At 46.5% G+C, this 17,790-nt stretch overlaps 1 protein-coding gene across 4 annotated transcripts in view; it reads right to left on the bottom strand.

The window, feature by feature from the left end:
• NUMA1 (nuclear mitotic apparatus protein 1) overlaps positions 1–17,790 on the bottom strand; it is a 1,289,555-nt gene that overhangs the window by 56,094 nt on the left and 1,215,671 nt on the right. For all 4 annotated transcript variants that reach the window (XM_069640302.1, XM_069640305.1, XM_069640304.1 and 1 more), the window contains exon 24: positions 10,021–10,122. In XM_069640302.1, the coding sequence (XP_069496403.1) occupies positions 10,021–10,122 (102 nt within the window). The remainder of the gene's footprint in view (positions 1–10,020; positions 10,123–17,790) is intronic.

The following is a 17,790-nucleotide window of genomic DNA, read 5'->3' as shown; positions in this document are numbered from 1 at the left end:
TTTTTTATTTTAAAGATTTTATTAGGTTTTGCATAACACAACAAATACATCACACTGAGCAACAAGCTCAAACATGGACTACACTCCCCTCCCTACCTACCCCCTGCCCCTCCACCCCCCCAACCTTGCACAACAGTCTTTTTGTCAATCTCTATGATTGCAATTGCCTCTCCCCAGTAGCATGCTTCCGTTAATTTCCGCGTTTGCAAACAGCGTTACTGTCAGCGCTATCCATCTCTTTAAGCCTATCCTCGACCCCTCTGCTTGGACTCCAAGTGCTTTCTGCCATACTCCTGTTTCTGCAGTACACCACTTCTCCAGGTCTCTCCACCATATGCCTATGCACGGAGCTCTCGTATCTTTCTATCGCATTGCTATGAACCGCTTGGCCTTAATGTATATCAAATCCCTCAAATTATTCAGTGGCTTATCTTCTGCGTTCTTTTTGCATCTCCCCAGCATGCAGGCTTCTGGAGTACCAGTATCTAATTCAATGCTGCCCTTACCCACCTTGGATGATACCTGCCCCCAAAATTCTCGTATGAACGGGCATCTCCAGAACATGTGTATGAGCCCTGCCTCCTCCTCTTTACATTTTGGGCACACTTGTGTCTACGCCCCTCTGAATGTGGAGACCACAGCCGGTGTGCGGTATGCCCTCTGCACAATATATAGCTGCATCAGTTGTGGTATTGCATGGTATCGCATGATTCCCCCGCCCACTCCAATACCCTCCCCAATTCCTTCTCTCATTTGCTTTTATAGTTCAGCGCAGCCTGTGTGGAACAGTCCAGCCGAACCTCGTAGATTCTGGACACCTCTTGTCCCCCTTCTGCAGCTGTGAGTAGTGTCTCAACATCCTCATTTACAATATCCCCTTCTGTAGCGCTAGGCCATCTTCTACGCAATAGCCCCATGACCGTGTTGTGTTGTAAGAACTGTCCCGCCTGCATCTCGGATTCCTCTCGCAGTTTTCCACCTACCTTCTCCCCTCAGATCACCGACCATTGCTACGCCCTGGGTCTCCCATTTCAACTCCACCATAGCCAGATCGCTCACTCTGTTCCATACCACCGGCCCCATCGGTATCCTGCCCTAAATAGTTATTCCGCCATACAAATGACTAGTCCATTTATTTTACTGTAATTAATAAAAGTTATGATTATTATATTTTTCATACACAATTTTCAACCATATTTGGTGCTGTTGCAGGTCACTGAAGGGTCTTATGCCAGGAGAATGTTTTTGTACCTTTGTGCGTTTTCTTTCTTCATTATAAAGCGGGCCGTAGTCGTTCTTTCTCTGTGTGTTGATTACAACTGCACTATGTACTCCTTGACCATCTGTGGAACAAGGGGGTTAAATCAGCATTTTGAAGGCAGATGTAGTGGGCTGTGTTCAAAGACTCGAAGCCTATTTTTGAGGAATTTCTTGAACAAACAAAAGTTCAAGAGTTTCCTTAAAAGCATGCAATAACAGTCAGCCGCAGCACTTCTGGGCAAAAGACTGAAATGGGGCGCAAAGCAATAAGGAAAGTTTATTTTCTTTTGATTTGCTGGATTTCCCAGATGTAGAGCAAGCCCCCCTCTTCCATGGAAATTGGTTTAAGTGGTGGGGAAGCAATATTTCTTTTAACAAAACATTTTCCTGCAGATGTTTTTAACTGATAGGAATTATTTCAAGTTTTAAGTAAATACGGTGATGGCGTAAGATTAGAATGAATATAGCTGTGTTAGGAAGATTGTTTTGCAAGCCCTACGGTGAGGGCTGGAGTAGACCAACCAGTAGTGTTTGTCAGGGTTTCCCCACAACCTAATACAGTCGCTCAATGGTAGCTGTGACTGAGCAGTTTGGCCTAAATCTTATCAGGGGAGAGCATGGGTCAAAGTACAGCTTGGACATATGCAGGAACACAAAGGAACGTCCACACAGTATACCCCCGAATAAAATGTACTCTATACTTAAAGTAAGATATTTAAGTAAAATCTACAATACAGGCAAGTACTAACAAATCAGTGATAAATATTACAAAATTAAAGAACCTTTGGCAGCGAAAACATGCGCTTCCTCTTTAAATTTGGTATGGCGCATGGGGGCGCGGCCTCTGGCGTGGGAATGCCCAGGCGACCGTCCTCTGGCGCCTCACCTCAGTCCCCTTTGAACACATCGGACGCTTCGATACCTGGCTACTCTTAGTACATATTAGCCCTTGGCATACTAGCGGAAGAAGGCGGGTGGCACGTATGGAAGAAAGGGGACTAGGAGTACTCTAGTCACTACGGTGACTAACTTTAATTACTCCTATGTTGCCTCCCCTTTCCTCCATCCTTATGGGCGATTCCACCGAACAAGAACATATGGTGTAGCTGTGAAAACCCGCCTCATATCTAGGAAGAAGCAAAAAGTTTCTTCTGAACCGCCTGACCGAACCCTCCATTGCAGCTGGGACCAGTGTCCAGTGCGTAGGGCTTACAGAAGGCAGACGATGTGGCCCAAGTAGCTGCCTTGCTGATGACCTCCCAAGAAGCAGGTCTCTAAAACGCGACGGCAGTGGCCTCAGCTCTGACTGCATGGTCATGAATCCCCTTCGGAACAGGTTTGCCTGTGTACGCCTCCGAAATGGCCTGAAACATTCAACGGGCGATGGAATCCTTGGAAGCCTGACAGCTGGGGGAGGAACCCCCAAAATTCACAAACCATGCCTCAGACTTCCTGAAGGATTTTGTCAGAGAGATATAAAACTTGAGGACCCTCTTGAGGTCCAAAGGAATGTAGGGCCCTCTGCCGCTGACTGCGGGTTTGGGAAGAATACCGGCATCTTGATTCAGATGCAAAGGAGAGATCACCTGGGCCAAGAAATTTGGGGGAGTGTGCAAGAGGACCTTGTCATGAAACCTGGAGGAAAAAGCCTAAACAACCCCTTAAGGTGGGCCTTAACCACCAGGTTGGTCGCTGAAAACACAAAGGGAATTCTTGTAAGCCTCAATGGTTACCAAGTGCATGCAGCAAGTATCCACCTGGACTCCAGTGCGATCCAGGTGTGCTGCAAAAGCCAGTACATCTTCCAGATTACAGATGATAGGGTCCAGACCCTTGTCACGACACCAATGGCAGAATCTTGTCCATTTGTCCTTATACTGGGACCAAGTCGAGGGTCTCGTGGCCTGATGAATGATGTCCCAGTTGTCATCCGAAAATGGAGCATGCTGAACCCTCAGCTAGTCAGGAACCAGGCCGCCAGGGCCAGCTTGGCCAGGTCAGTATGTTCCACTGCCCCACCCTGCTGCGCCAGGAAGCCCCTGCTGGAGATCGGAAGGTGGACGGGACCCTGGGAGCACAACTGCAGCAGATCCGAAAACCAGGGTTTCAAAGGTCAGTGGGGGCATTCAGGATAAGACTGCAAACCACCAAAGCCCAGAACTTGCTGAGGGTTCGTTGGAGCAGAGGGGTGGGTAGGAACGCATAACACCTGGGGCCATGCCAACAGATCTGGAAGGCATCTCCCAGAGATGTCTTGCCCATGAAGCAAACTGGGAGCACTTGCAATTCAGAGGGTATGCTAACAAATCCAGGTCCACGTACCCCCAACGCTGGAACAGGGGCAAAAATGAGTGTGTGCAACCCCAAGCGGTTCAGCTGGTCCGCTTCTGCATTGCTGTCCCCTGGGAGGTGGACTGCTGAAATCCATACTCCCTCTGTCGCGGCCCATTCCCAGATGGATACAGCCTCGATGCAGAGGAGGGTGGGTGGTGGGGGGGATTTGTGGGCTTGGGGGAACTGGTGCCACCCTACTCTGCTTGTTCAGGTAAAAAGAAATTAGTAGAATTGTCCGTCCTGACCAGAACAGACCTGTTCCCGATGAGGGGCAAAAACGCCCTGAGGTCCAGGCCTACTGCCCTGAGCTCGAGCGGACATATGCAGCAGTGCTGCCATCCTGGATAATGGGACATGATCGCTTAGCCCTACAGAGTAGCCCCCCACCCAAAAAAGAGGAGTCAGTCGTCACCACCAGGGTAGGCTCTGGTCGGGTGAAGGGGGCACCCACTGAAACATTGCCGTCCGTCATCCACAGGCGAAGATCGGGCAGTACAAGCGGTGGTATTGGGATCCTGCCTGACTGAGACCCCCATCTCCTGATCCTGATTGGCCAAAAGGTGGAGCTGGAGGCGCCTCATCTTGAGGCGAGCGTGCTGTGCAGTGAGCAGGAAGGAGGCCATCAGGCCCAGAATGTGTTGAACCACCAATACCGAGGTGGTCGAGTTGGCCAGAAAGTGCCACACCATCTTGCGGATGGACAGGAGCCTCTCGGATGTAGGGACCACCTGCTGAACAGTAGTGCTCAAATGCACCCCATGGAAGACCAGATCCTGAGATGGGAACAACTTACTTCCTCTGGTTGAGGGAGAACCCCAGCTGATGAAGGATATCCACCTATCTCTTGCAGAAGTGCATCACCCCCTTGGGTGACCCTGCCCTCAGCAGCCAGTCCAAATAAGGGTACAGATGACCCTCCAAGCAGAGAAGGCCCGCCACTGGGTTCCTCAACTTTGTGAATACACAAGGGGCCGAGTTCAGGCTGAAGGGCAGCACCTTGTACTGAAAGTGGCACAACATGATCATGATCCGCAGAAACTTCCGATGCTGTTGGTCGATGGGTACATACAGGTAAGCATCCTTGAGGTCCAGGGTACGCATCCAGTCCCCTGCATACAGAGACTCTTCTATGTGGGTGGGAGTAATCATCTTGAAGCATTTCAGTGGTGAAGACAGATTTAGAAATGAGAAGGAGGAGAGGATGGTAGAGGGAAAGGAAAAAGAAGACTGAAGCTTGTAGAGACTACGGAGAGGATTCCCAGGTTGTTGAAAAAGACGCTTCCAGGTGTCCTGGAAAAGAGCCTAATGGCCCCCGACAGGCGAGCTGTGTTCCCAAACCTTGACATCACTGCTTCTTGGTTTCAGAGGTGGGGGAAGAGGGTGGGGAGCGGAAAACCCCACGCAAAGTCCTCTGCTGCTTCCTTCTGTGGTCGCTGGGTGACCCGTCAGGTTTCTGTACTGCGGTCCCAAAACCCCTTGAAGCCGGACAAAGCGCAGGGTTAGAACTCGGTCCTGCCCTGGGACTGAGGGATGGATTTCGATCCAGGTTTTGTCAGGATGGCAAATGACTTGGCAGTTTGAGTGGAGGATTTGTTCTTTGTCCACTCGTCATCGATTGACAAATTAAAAAGGTACACACCCTCAAAGGCCCAAATTCAGGATCAGCACCTGCACGCCAGATGAAAACTTAGTGGCGTACATCTACGATGCCGTCCTCATCTCAACACCAAGGCACAGCTCTCTGCTGGCTGTGTCAATCGGGGAGACTGAAGACTCCATGAGGTCCTGTGCAATGGCCCGGGCATCTACCAGACCAACCTTGAAGAAGGCCTGCTAGTCTGAAGGGAGGTCGGGCTGAAAATTCCCTGAGCTCCCGCCACAGATTCTGGTTAGCTGCAGCCAAGAGGGCATATGTGTTGGCTTGCCGCAGATGCAGTCCTGAGATGGAAAACTGCTCTTTCCCAAAGACTCGAGGACCTTGTCCTCCTTGAAGAGAGAACTGGAGGTGGCTCCCGTGGAGGAAGACGAAAACCAGGGTTTTGAATATAATGAGGCTGCAGTCACCTATGAAGGATGGGGCTTGCGGTAGGGAGGCCAGGAGGATTGGCTCCCCGTCCGGCAGCCTGGACCTGCTTGTCTAGCTTCTTGTTCATCTGGGCGTTGGCCCTGTGCTTCTTCCAGACCTTTCACGCCACCTGCATGACATACTTCTGGAGAGGGATGCCAGACCAGACCGGGGTCCGCTTACCCAAAACCTCTGCTAGCACTCCTGGGGGCCTTCATCAGGCAGAGCGAATGCCAAGAACTCTGCCAGGCCCTGAAGGCAGTCATGTAAGGCCTTAACGGATGCAGAGGGTTTATCGTTCCGGATATCCTCGTCCTCATCACCCCCTTACATCCCTTTGTCACAGACCGATTGGAGTCTGGGCCCTGGGACAAGGGTGCCGACAGGGACCCTCCCCCCTTCCCCTCCAGGTACGAGAGGTCCAACGGCTGTTGAGGGGGAGGTGGCGGTGGTACAGGAGAAGGTGGATGGGTCTGAACAACCAGTAGGGCCTGGACCGGCGGAGGGACTCGCACTGGAACCGCCAGCGCTGGAGGAATGGTAGGGGTACCCAGAGGAGGGGATCGGGGAGAGAAACCACCTGCAGGAGGACCAACTTCACTATATCCTTCAGGAGCCCCTTCAACTGAGAGAAACGCACGAGGAAAAGGAATCGGTCCTTGCAAGCTGCCTGGTCTCTAAGGGCCCGGATCGCCAAGGCGCTGGGTCTCCGCTCCTGGTCAAAGTGCTGGGGTGCCCGAGGCGTGTATCCATAAGGCTGCGATGGGTAGATGTACCCCTGAGGAGACCAGATGCCTGTACCTCACAATCCACAGCCGCTTCCAGAGAGAAGGGCACTGGGATCTTCCTGCAGAGCCCATTCAATGGGCGAGAGCACGGGTGGCCCAGAGTTCAATCCAGGATGGCAGCCAGCCTGGCAGACTCCGCCACTTACTCTCCGCCATTTTGAAGCCTTGCACCATGCCCTGGGCGGGAGGGCGCTATGGCCCTGCGCCACGAGAGGCCTCAGACAGGGGAGGATACACCTTGGGTCTTGCACTCGCAGTAGAAGCAGTGACCTCAAAGATAACTCTGGTAGGCGCTGAGCCCTCGCCGCATGGCCGGTAGTCCTAACGCCCTGACTTATGACCTCGGAGCGAGCTCCGGTTGGCTGGATGCCCTCGGCACCTGTGCCGTTAGCCATGCTGGATCGTGCCGAGGACAGACTCTTGGAGGTGGCACTCGACGATCCCTTGGGATCGTAGAGGATGAATTTGATTGCCCCTCTGAGGAGAGCCCAGTAGGGCCCCTGAGCCCCTCAGCTTGGGAGTCGGTAGCCTGGATGGCCTCAGGTCTGCCCCTGGAGCACCCAGTAGAGCCCCCAGGTCCCTCAGCTTGGGATCCGGTAGCCTTGGAGGCTTTGGGCATGCCACAACCCAAATCCGTGGAACCCATCGCCATGGAAACCCCGGGCAAAGGAGTCACCGCACTGCGGAGTCGTGCTGAAAAGAGGGTCTATTTTGTTTTGACGAGAGGTCCTGGAGACGAAGTCCTTAAGGTGGGTCGGATGAGAAGTGTGAAAGATCTCCCTCCACCGTGACAACCAATTCTTCAATGCCCTGTGACCGAGATCGTTGCAAGACTAACATGCGTCCCAGTGGTGGTCGGGCCCCAAATACTCAATACAGAATGCATGGGGGTCCAAGGCCGGGAACGAGCGGTTGCCTGAGGCACAACTTGTGAATCCTCCTGCAGTTGACATGCGCCGGGGGAGGCGAGTCACCAAAGTGAAGTTAAATAAGATTGAAAAAACAAATACGGGGAGCAAGCAGAAAGCTAAAAAAGTCTCTGCGCTGGCTGCCTGATCCGACACCGTTCACACGGAAAAAGGGACTGAGGTGAGGAGCCAGAGGGCGGGGCTTTCCCACACCGTGGTCAGGCCCTGAGTGCAATACTAAATTTAAAAGGGAAGCTCAATGTATTGCTGCCAAAAGTTCTGGTACCGTCCCCATGATGGGGGATGCCTACACGGATGTAGGAAAGGGGACGGGAGCGTCTCTAAATCACAGTAATAATGAAGAGGCTACATGTGAACAAGCTACTGATTTGGAGGAGGAAGACACCACCAGAATTTTTTTCAGGCTGTTAAGGTCATTAAGAGACCCAGAGGACTCATGTAGGGATTGGTGGAGGGCTTCAGGAAGCTTTCATGCATCTTAGGCTCGAGCCAGAATTGTAGCGATCTGTACAGGACAAAGTACATCATTTCAGCCTGTTGCACAACCTTCTAGGTTTTCGTCTCATTAAAAGCAATTGTGTACATCATTTTCAGTTTGTTGTACAACTCTTTAGTTCTTTGCCTGAGTAAGGCTTAATGCACAGTATTTTTGTCTGTTGCATAACTTTTCAGTTAGCTTTCTTGTGTTTTGCATGAAAAAGGTTATCATTGAATTGTTACCTTTGTTATAACCAAATCTGCAAATTATACCCTTGATTCAGTAAGGGCCAGTTAGTTATATAGTCTGCTCTCTGCCCAACTCAGTTCAAATAACAGTATGGATAGATAAAGATTTCTATCAGAACAAGTGTTTTCTGTTAAACATATTGCTTCTGTTTTCTTCTTCTCTACTGACCCCTCCTCCCCTCTTTCCTTTCTTCCTTTCCCAAAAAAACTATACATTTTGTATATATTTGAAGGTTTATATATGTTTACCTACCTGTGTAAATTTTCCTCATTTATGAAGCCAACAAGTGGCTATATTCATGTTCACTCCCATAAATAAATATATATATATTTTTCTCTATATTTTTTTATGATATGTGCTACCAACAATAGGCACAACTGGTATGACTGGTGTTATAAGTACATATGTTAAACTGAATGATTTGTTCTGCTTTAGCTATCAGTTGAACCTGCACTCATAGCTTTGTAAATCACTTTATAACTTTAGCCATATGGGAACATCTTTTGTTTTATGTTAGCTTTTCGCTCCCTTGTGTTCCCTAGGCATTTGGAGATCCTCTTTGTTGATACAGGACAAAGGATGACAGCTTAGAGGAAGGATGTTGCAAGTAGTTGCTCCTTAATAGCCCGGAGATGGAAAGATTGAAGACAGCAGGGAAATCTCCGACGGGGCATCAGTGCAGGCAGGGGCTCACTTCTGTGATGAGGGATCTTTTGCCACAGGAGCACACAAAGGCTGCAGAGAAGGGTAATCCAACCAACTGTTCCCATCAGATCCAGGTGAAAAATCTCCCAGAAGTAGTTTTTCAGTGTTCAGAAAGGGCCAGTGCCTAGCCTTCATGAGGTTCAGGAATTAGCAGCCCAGCTTCCAATGCTGGTGTGGTCTCAGCTGCTCGGAATCGGGTCCAGTAGCTGATAAAATGTCTCGGAAAGGAGAGCGTAAGGGGTGACTCGAGCCCTTCAGTTAGACCCACTAACAGTTTTGGCAGCCATTGAATCAGTGGTGGCCAGCCTCACTGCTATTTCTGCAGGAATTGCCTCCATTAAAACGTTGAGGCATCTGGAAGATCCTCATCCGGTTGAAACTGGATCCCATTTAGTCAAGGATGCCTTGGTGAGCCGGGGTCAGAAATCACATAAGCAAAATGTCAGAAATAACACTACCCGACCACAAAGAAAACGAGCAGGTCTTGGGACTTACAAAAGGACCTTGGGTAGTAATTTTGCTCATGTTAAGGAAGCAAGGAGCTACTAATGTGATAAGGATACACTGCATACAACCCAAGTAAACAATGTATTTATTTTTTTTTTTTAAACAGCTGACCTGCCACTGATTGACATTTTCTAGGTGAGGGCTCTTCAGGGACAAAAAGGGGAAATTTGGAAGTGCAACTATCCTGGTAGCTTTATGGGCCACCAAGGCAACACATCAAAAAGAGTTGCAGTCTCCAGTGAGGCTTTTAAAAAAGAAACACGGTTGTCAAAAATGGTTCTAGATACAAAAAAGGAAAGAAATGAGGGGTCTCACCCATGTGACATGAAATGCCTTTCTGCTCCAATAAGCCACTAGAAACTTAGGCCGAACATGCAACAAAACGTATAGTTTTATTCTTGCCTTCAGCACTCGGGCGGTGAGGAAGTGGAAGCTCTCAGGTTAGTCAATTAACCTTCTAAAAGTTTTGAAAGCAGCTGAAGCATACATTTAAGAAGACTAAGTGGCTCAGTAGACTGCTTGTCAAACTAATTGTTTTGTCCGTTTTTTTTCTTTCTAGCTGCAGCAGACTAAAACATACAACAAAAACAAAAGGAGATCAAGGAGGACATTGACGGTTATAGCGTGTATGCACCAGATTAAAAGCTAATATGCTCATGTTTCATGTAAGCCATGGGAGGGAGGGTTAAGAGTAGGACTACTCACCTGATGGCTTTCATTCTTTTTAGAGTCCACTGTGCTGAGTTTTCGTCTGTTTGCCTCTTTAGGAGTCATTGGTCGTGGAAAACAAATGACCGACTTCTTGGACTAGACAAAAGAAAAGATGCTTTAAGACTATTCCTTGGGTGCTTAATCAACATGAGATGATAGAATACACATAATTGAATATCATTAAAATGCAATGCTTTTTGGAGGTTTCAGATTGTATTGGTTAGAATCAAAGGTGAAGTACATATGCAAGCATCAACGCATTTAAGTGAAGTATATACTTGCTAATAGCTCCACAAATTGCTTCGCTTGCCAATCATCTAAACATTCAGTTGGAGAAACCTACTACTGAAGCAAATATACAGTATTCCACCACCAGCAACACCAAATCACCATTCTCAAACCAGATTTGTTCTGAAAGCTTTTATACGATCTTCACCCTTTCCTGCCCATCTTGTCCCCAGCCCATGCACCTTTCAACATGGATGTAATCTGTCTCCACCCCATCAAACCCGTGATCATATGAAGCACAAACCTTTTCATTTTGCAACTATATGAAGAGATTGCAAATAACAGAGAGCTAATAAAGGAGAGGGTTATATTGATTCACAGGAAAGCATTTAAATCCATCGGCACTCATACAAGTGTGGCCTTTTATTCGCTCCACCTTTTACTAGAAAAAAAGGTACCACACAGTCCTCCATGCACTCTGGGTAGAAGCAAAATTCAAGGCGTGACAGACTGCACCTCATTAGTCTCCATGGAGAACGGTAACCAACTATCAGGTTTGACTCATCGATCGACTGTTGACTCGAAGAGATGAGACAAATCTAAATTAGCATGTGAACTTTTTGTGGGGCTTCTGCATTGTCACTGTGTGTGGATGAGAAATTAATTATTCCCATATTAGCCTTGGTCATTTGCGCTGCCAATGTTTTGATCTGGCTCGTATAGGTCTCTTTAGATGCAAAACAGATCATATAGTCAAAACTATATACCCTAGCCAGAATCGGAGTACCAATAGAAATACTCTTTTCTTTGAAAGTACTGAATTTGTGGTTGCTACATGTATTCTCATTTTTTGAAAATTCCTAAAAGCGCTGTAACCAGAGAACTTCTGCAGTGCAATAGGAGGTCTTCCAATTAAAACAATATCTGCATATGCCAAGCATGTTAAAAATGTAATACTTATCTGTGGTATACCAGTTGTAAGGGGGATTACAAATGTTTGCAGAGCGTTCAAGTACAGGTTGAGCAATAACAGCGCAATCACAAAATCTTGTTGCACACTTGCTTCGGTAGGAAGATTTTCAGTTTGATCAGCTGCTTTGCTATAGGTTACAAACGCCAACATATGTGTAGGGTTGTGTTTTTATGTAAAAGGCAATCTCCCATTCCTAGATCCATAGGAACTTTGCATAACAGCACTCTTATCAACCCTCTGTCGATGTCAAGTCCATGAAAGCCAGGTAAAACGCAACACCATTGGTCTCATATTACTTGTCGACTGCCAATGAAAGGTTGAAGGACGATTCCAGTGTGCCAACACCTAGCCTAAAACCCCATTGCATACATGTGGGGTGTCTGTCCCTAGGCTGCGACTGGTGATCCGCCTATCTAATAGGGATAGAGAGGGAGAGCAGTCCCTAGCTCTACAATGTTATTGAAGTCTTGAAGAAAAGCAAATTAATGTCCAATTCAGTAACGCAACATTTCTGGGAGGACCTATTTCTCAGGGCCCTTAAGCCCTCTATATGCTTTAATCGACCTTCCAAGAAGTGTGTTGACAATTTATATATCAGTTGTTTGTTTGCGAAGAACAATAAAAGCATTCTCAAAAAGGTAAACTAAATATGGACTAGTAAAATACGAATAGCTTATTGCCCAGAAGCGGAGTATTCCATATACCCGTGGTTTTTGTATGCCAGTCAAGGGTCTTCTTTGTATAGACAACTTTGTCAACTGGTGAGGGGTGAAGGCCTGTTCTTCACTCCAGTGGTGTTGGTTTTTTCCCTGTATCCCGTGTGTCTTCGGGGATATCGTCCGTCCAAATGGTTACCGGGTTGTTCGCGCACCAATACAATTCTTTGTATTGGTGCGCGAACAACGCAGCGTCTCCCAGATCTTGCAGGCTGGAATCCCGGACACTAACGGGGACCCAAGACCACGACAGGAAGTTCCTGGATCTCAAAACTTTGCCAACTTGGCTGCTGACCCCCCCCCACAGACTGTGTGATCCAGCTAGGGGCTAATGGAAATTATGTTACCGATGGGGAGCTATTAGAAGTAAGTAAATGCATTGACAAGCTTTCAGGTCGTACCCCTGTACAAGACAGACTTGTTTTGCAGATCATGCCACTCGCTGCAGTGGCGAACAATGTGGCTTCAGACATTTGCGATGACCGAATCGATCTTATTGGGGGAAGTAACAGTAGTGTTTGTGTCCTGCCTCGACAGACAAATGAATGGGCATGATATAGATAATGAAGTAAACGTTCCCAAGGAAGACACATTTTCTGTCGGGCATGCGCCCTGTTCAGAGGCTATTGCGAATACCATGAAGCCAAATAATGCTGTTGAAGCCAATTTAACTTCAAAGACTGCTCAACCGACAGACCCTGGCAAATCACCAAAGGACTCCACTAGCAAGAACCATAAGCACATGTTAGAAACTCACATTGATAATTCTCATTGCTTCTGAACGCTGCACAAGGAGGCAATGACGTGAAGCTGCTGCAGTTTCATTTTGTTGACGCAGCCGCCAGAGAGGTGCGATTGGCAGTGTGTCAAAGCTCACTTTCTCAATATCAAACACACGTTAATAAGCTCCAGTGTTTCTGCCGCTAACAAATGAGCAAAACGTTTCTGCCACTGCGGGCCATCGCTCCTTTCTGACAATTCCTGCTACTGTCAGCGTGGGAAACCAAAATTTGCCATCTGTCAACTCCGGTCTTAAACCTAAAGAGTTGACCAGTAACTCTGTTGAGTACAAAATCCCGAAAATCACTGAAAAACGCTTTTTACAACTGGTCACACCAGAAATCCAAAAGACTCAACTATCAGCCCAGTTTAAAAAAGTTCCAATGCGGACAAGCCTATCATCCGCTCCAATTCATCACAACAGGACATAACCAAGAGTGAGCAAGCCAATAAACATCACAACTCTGTAGCGGCAGGCTTGCAAATCTACAACAATGTCATGGCAGCGACCTCAACAGCCTTGATTCCATTCATGAAACTATACGAAGCCTTACATGAATCTTTGAAAGACCAGAATGCACTGTTGGGAGTGGGAAACTCTAAGATCAACGCTTTGGAATCATTGGCAGACCACACCTCTAGACGGTTAGACCTGGAAGCAGAGGTATCGTCCAAGTGGCAATCTCGGGTTGAGTGATTTAGCAAAAAACGAACTAATCAACAAACAACAACAAAAACGAGCTTACAGATGCTGTCCTTGAATGTGTGAAATGGATGCTGCACAACACCCACAAATCATCTTCAAACAAAGCCTTGCGGATGCAATTGTAAATCGATCCCCCCCCGCCAATGACATACCCTAGCTTGGTACTTGAGCCACTGTTGCAGCCTGCTCGAGATAAAGGATCCAAAAAGCAATCAACAAGCACTCAATCGCTTGATTTGGGGAATCAAAAGGGTGCAGTCTGTGCACCTCCAAAGACAGCAGGCATGTGTACATGTATGGTGGTCTCAAAAGAGCCACAGTCAGGGTCAAATGCTTCTAATTCATCTATTCAAATTTAAGTTAACAATTCGGGTCCAACTACTGTCGGTGATATGGCCCCGGCATCTTCTAAAAGTGCGGGGGTGGCCTTAGGAGGACCCCAAGTGCCTCAATTCTCAGCTGTTGCTCAGATGATCAACCCCAAAGTTATTTCTTTTGGTATCTTTGCCAATACCAAAAAAGCTACAGTTGTGAAAAGCAGTGCCAATAAGACAAACGTCAATGCCAAAGCTAAAAATGCAGATCGACTGAGAAGGGACGGCCGCATAAACAAATCGAATGCTTTGAACAAATTTATCAGGAATTTACCAACCCCCCACCGACTTCATTTTTTAAGTGATTAGAACAAAAAAAATCTGCATTGGGTAAACCCCCTCAAGATAGTCAACTGCTGGACAATGTGGCAGAGACATCGCCAGGCCAGCAAACGCCGCCGCATTGAGTCGGATGATCGAGAGGAGCCAGTGTCGTTTGCATCAGAGGACCTCGCAAATCTATCCACCTATTCGAAAGATGAGGAAATCGAAGATGGTGGTTCGCTAGCCTGGTCTGATGAGGATGGAGACAATGCTGGTCATGAAGTCATTGAAACTAATACACAAGGCGGCACTATAGACTCACTAGCGTGAGAAAAATCAAAAAGGCACAAAAGGGGCTGATCATCTCAACGCATTTGCCTACGACTATGAAGAAAAAAGTGACGAAAGTGCCTGAAGACGAGCATCCCCCCCATATTGGTTTGAATTTGAATCCCAAATATACAACCTCTCAAGCACAAAAAACAGGGGGGTCAAAGAGGGCTCATGACACGGAGTTTGTGAATGGAAACCTGTATTAAAAAACTGCAACTTGAATATGTCTTGCATGATAAAAACACAGTCAACTTAAATAGACAAAACATTATGAAGCTTCTACACTAGGAGTCTAACGTTTGGCTCTCCAGATGTATTGGACTACAATTCCCATGATACCGTACCATTGACTATGCTAGATAGGGATGATGGGAGCTGAAGTCCAAAACCTCTGGCGAACCAAGGGTTGCAGACCCCTCTTCTACACTGTGTTCCAGACTTCAGTTCAATCGAGTCTGATGATATTCAAATAGTAGAATACATGTCGAAACAACGTTCAGACTGGGTCGTGCGCCACGTCTTTTCTCTCCTGGTGGCCAATACCTTGAGAGCTGCCAAGGATGATCTACTATTTGGTTATGAAATAAGTGATTTTACAGGCCCTGGAACAAAGCCGAATATGAAATCCATGGCTAGGACTCCCTTAAGTTTGAACAATCTGTCACAGAATGAAATGAAAAGGCGTTCTTTGCAGGAGCACCTTAGGGGAGGAAGAGGGGACCGGGAGCAAAGAAAACTGTTTTATGATCAGAAGTCACGGTCAACTGCTCAAAGAGGATCCCACCCAAACCATCATTAGCTGCTCTTACAAAGTGAACAGACAGTGATCTCATGGAACACCAGAGGCTGTATTAATTTATTTCAGGACAATGAGCTGAATAAGGAAACCCACACCCTGATCTGTCGACAAGAGACTTGGATGCGAAGGATATTCAGCCATTTTGAACCCAGCTTTGAAAAATGCGACGGGCCGCCCTTTCTCAGGGATTCTAACCTTGGTTAAAAATGTGCCGGGGTGGACCGTTCTTAAATCATTCCATACAAACGCCTTTGTCCAAGGCACCATTATCCAGGTTTCGTGTGGGAATTTATGTTAGATCATCATAATTATTTTTTCATTATATGTGGAGACATATTCATGGATGGATCCAAGTGGGCATGCTAAAAATGTCAGCCAAGATATCCAAGGCAGCCTGGGCAAAAAATGGTGGAACGAACTTGCAAATAGGAATTGTGAAATGCTGAAAGGGCAAACCCCAAGCAATATTCCTGCAAGTTCTACCTTGCATGGAAATAACACTCACAAAAACGAACGACTATATTATTGCTAAAATAAAGTCCCTTGAAATTCTAAAGACGAGACATAGTGATCATGATGTAGTTAATCTTCATTGGGTAATGGAAATAAGATCCATGATTATCAACAACAGTGTACCATTGGAGATAAATCAAGGCCTAAACCGGCCACGAATAAGACCTGTAGAGATCTCCAAGCTCACTTTAGCCTTGGGATTGGGGCTTGTAAATGATGCAAATTCTGCTGAATACACGCTGTTACTAGCACAATTTGTCTCAGTCAAAACTGGATGTAGCACTGACCACCTAAAACAAATGTGTTTTGTAAAAAAATCGACAGGAAGAAAAAGCTACATGATGATTTGAAAGTACTTAAAATGACGCTCATATCTGCCCATTTCCAAGAAGGAAAAAGACTTCTCAAACAAAGATATAGAAATTGGTTATTCTCATTTAAACGACACGGTGAACAAGAACAGGCGGAAACAATGTTAAAACTAATCTGCACCCCGGAAGAGTTGCGAAACATGGGCTATTATAAATGCTGGGTCCCGAACCCAGTTGGCCAATTTAACAGTTGAAGTAAGTGCCGTCGCTTGGGTGAAGCACTTTACAGCGGTTTTCAAATGCCCAAACACACAGGATTTGAAACAATGGAACGATTTGTCTATTGCGTGGGTGCTGGACTGTCAGAGAGTGGACATAGAAGTGGCGATTGAAAGGCTAAAAAACTCTGGAGCTGCAGGTCCAGATGCCCTTTCTAATATAATCTTGAAAAAAAAACAATGGGCCTTGTTCATCGAAACCCTGTTTAAGAAAATAGTCGAGACGCGGAAGATCCTGTCCTCATGGCAATCAGCGGTATTTGTGCCCATATTTAAAAAAGGTGATCGATCTGACCCGGCCAACTACCGTCCGATTGCCCTGTTGGATGTAATTGGGAAAATGTTTGCTTCCTTTTTACAGAAAAGGCTGGCGAAATGGGCAGCGGAGTATAACATCATCGATGCAAGAAAAACAGGCTTCATAATGGCACAGGTGTTGAATTAAATCTTACCCCACTCAACATATTGACAGTAGAAGCTCTAAAAAAAAAAAAATCACTCCTTTTCCTTCGTTGATTTAGGACCGGCATTCGATAGGGTAAATCGGGCGATTTTGTGGGTAAGTAAATGGCAAAATCACATTGCCCGGCTGACCTATTACAGATCATAATCCAGTTGCATGCAAATACATCGATCCGAGTCAGACTGAATGTTAAAGGTGAACTGTCTGACAATATTGTGACAGAGAGGGGTGTTAAGCAAGGCTGCCTGTTGGCCGCTCTAATTTTTAAGCTTTACCTTGCTGACATGCCTGAGGCATTGACAACTGGTAATTAATTTCCTCCAAGCATCAATGGCCATCCGATCAGCTGGGTCACTTTTGCCGACGATGTGGTGCTAATTGATTCCACTCGAGTTGGGTTGCAACGTCTATTAACAAACTTAGACTCCTATTAGCAAACGATTAGTATGGAGATTAACGCAGAAAAATCAAAGATCATTGCATTTGGTCCACAACTCGGCTCAAGAGGAAGACATTTCAAGTGGGTTGTGGAACAAAAAATTATTGCACAGAAGATCTGAAATCTAAAATGACTAAACTTGCACTACAAAGTGCTAAATTGCATTGTGAATTTGGTAAATTTACATGTATGCCTGTGATTCTGTTTCATCGCCAAAAGGTGGTGGCAGCGATCACATTTGGCAGCAAATCTGGTTTCAACATAGATTCTTCCTTGTGGAACATGTTAGAAGCACAGTTTTGGAGGAAAGTGTTACATCTGCTAAAATATGTATCAATCACCTCAATTTGTTTTGAGTTAGGCCTTCAATCACTGGGCGGATCAATTCTATGGAAATCCTTCGCGCTCTTTAGGATGATAATGCCCATCTCAGAAGCTCCCTATCAGATCTTAAAGGAAGTCTTGAGTAGACCTCAGAAAGGCCTACTTAAGGAGTGGACTGAAAAGGTACTAAAGAATCTTGAGCACGTGGGAGCCTCTGTTGAATTACTATGTAAGAATCCTTATGTAGTGAAAAAAAAAAGGTT

Source organism: Ambystoma mexicanum, chromosome 7q, assembly GCF_040938575.1.
Source record: "Ambystoma mexicanum isolate Mex_15411 chromosome 7q, UKY_AmexF1_1, whole genome shotgun sequence".
Taxonomy (NCBI): domain Eukaryota; kingdom Metazoa; phylum Chordata; class Amphibia; order Caudata; family Ambystomatidae; genus Ambystoma; species Ambystoma mexicanum.
Note: the sequence above shows the minus strand (reverse complement) of the source record. Positions and strands in the feature narration are given on the sequence as shown.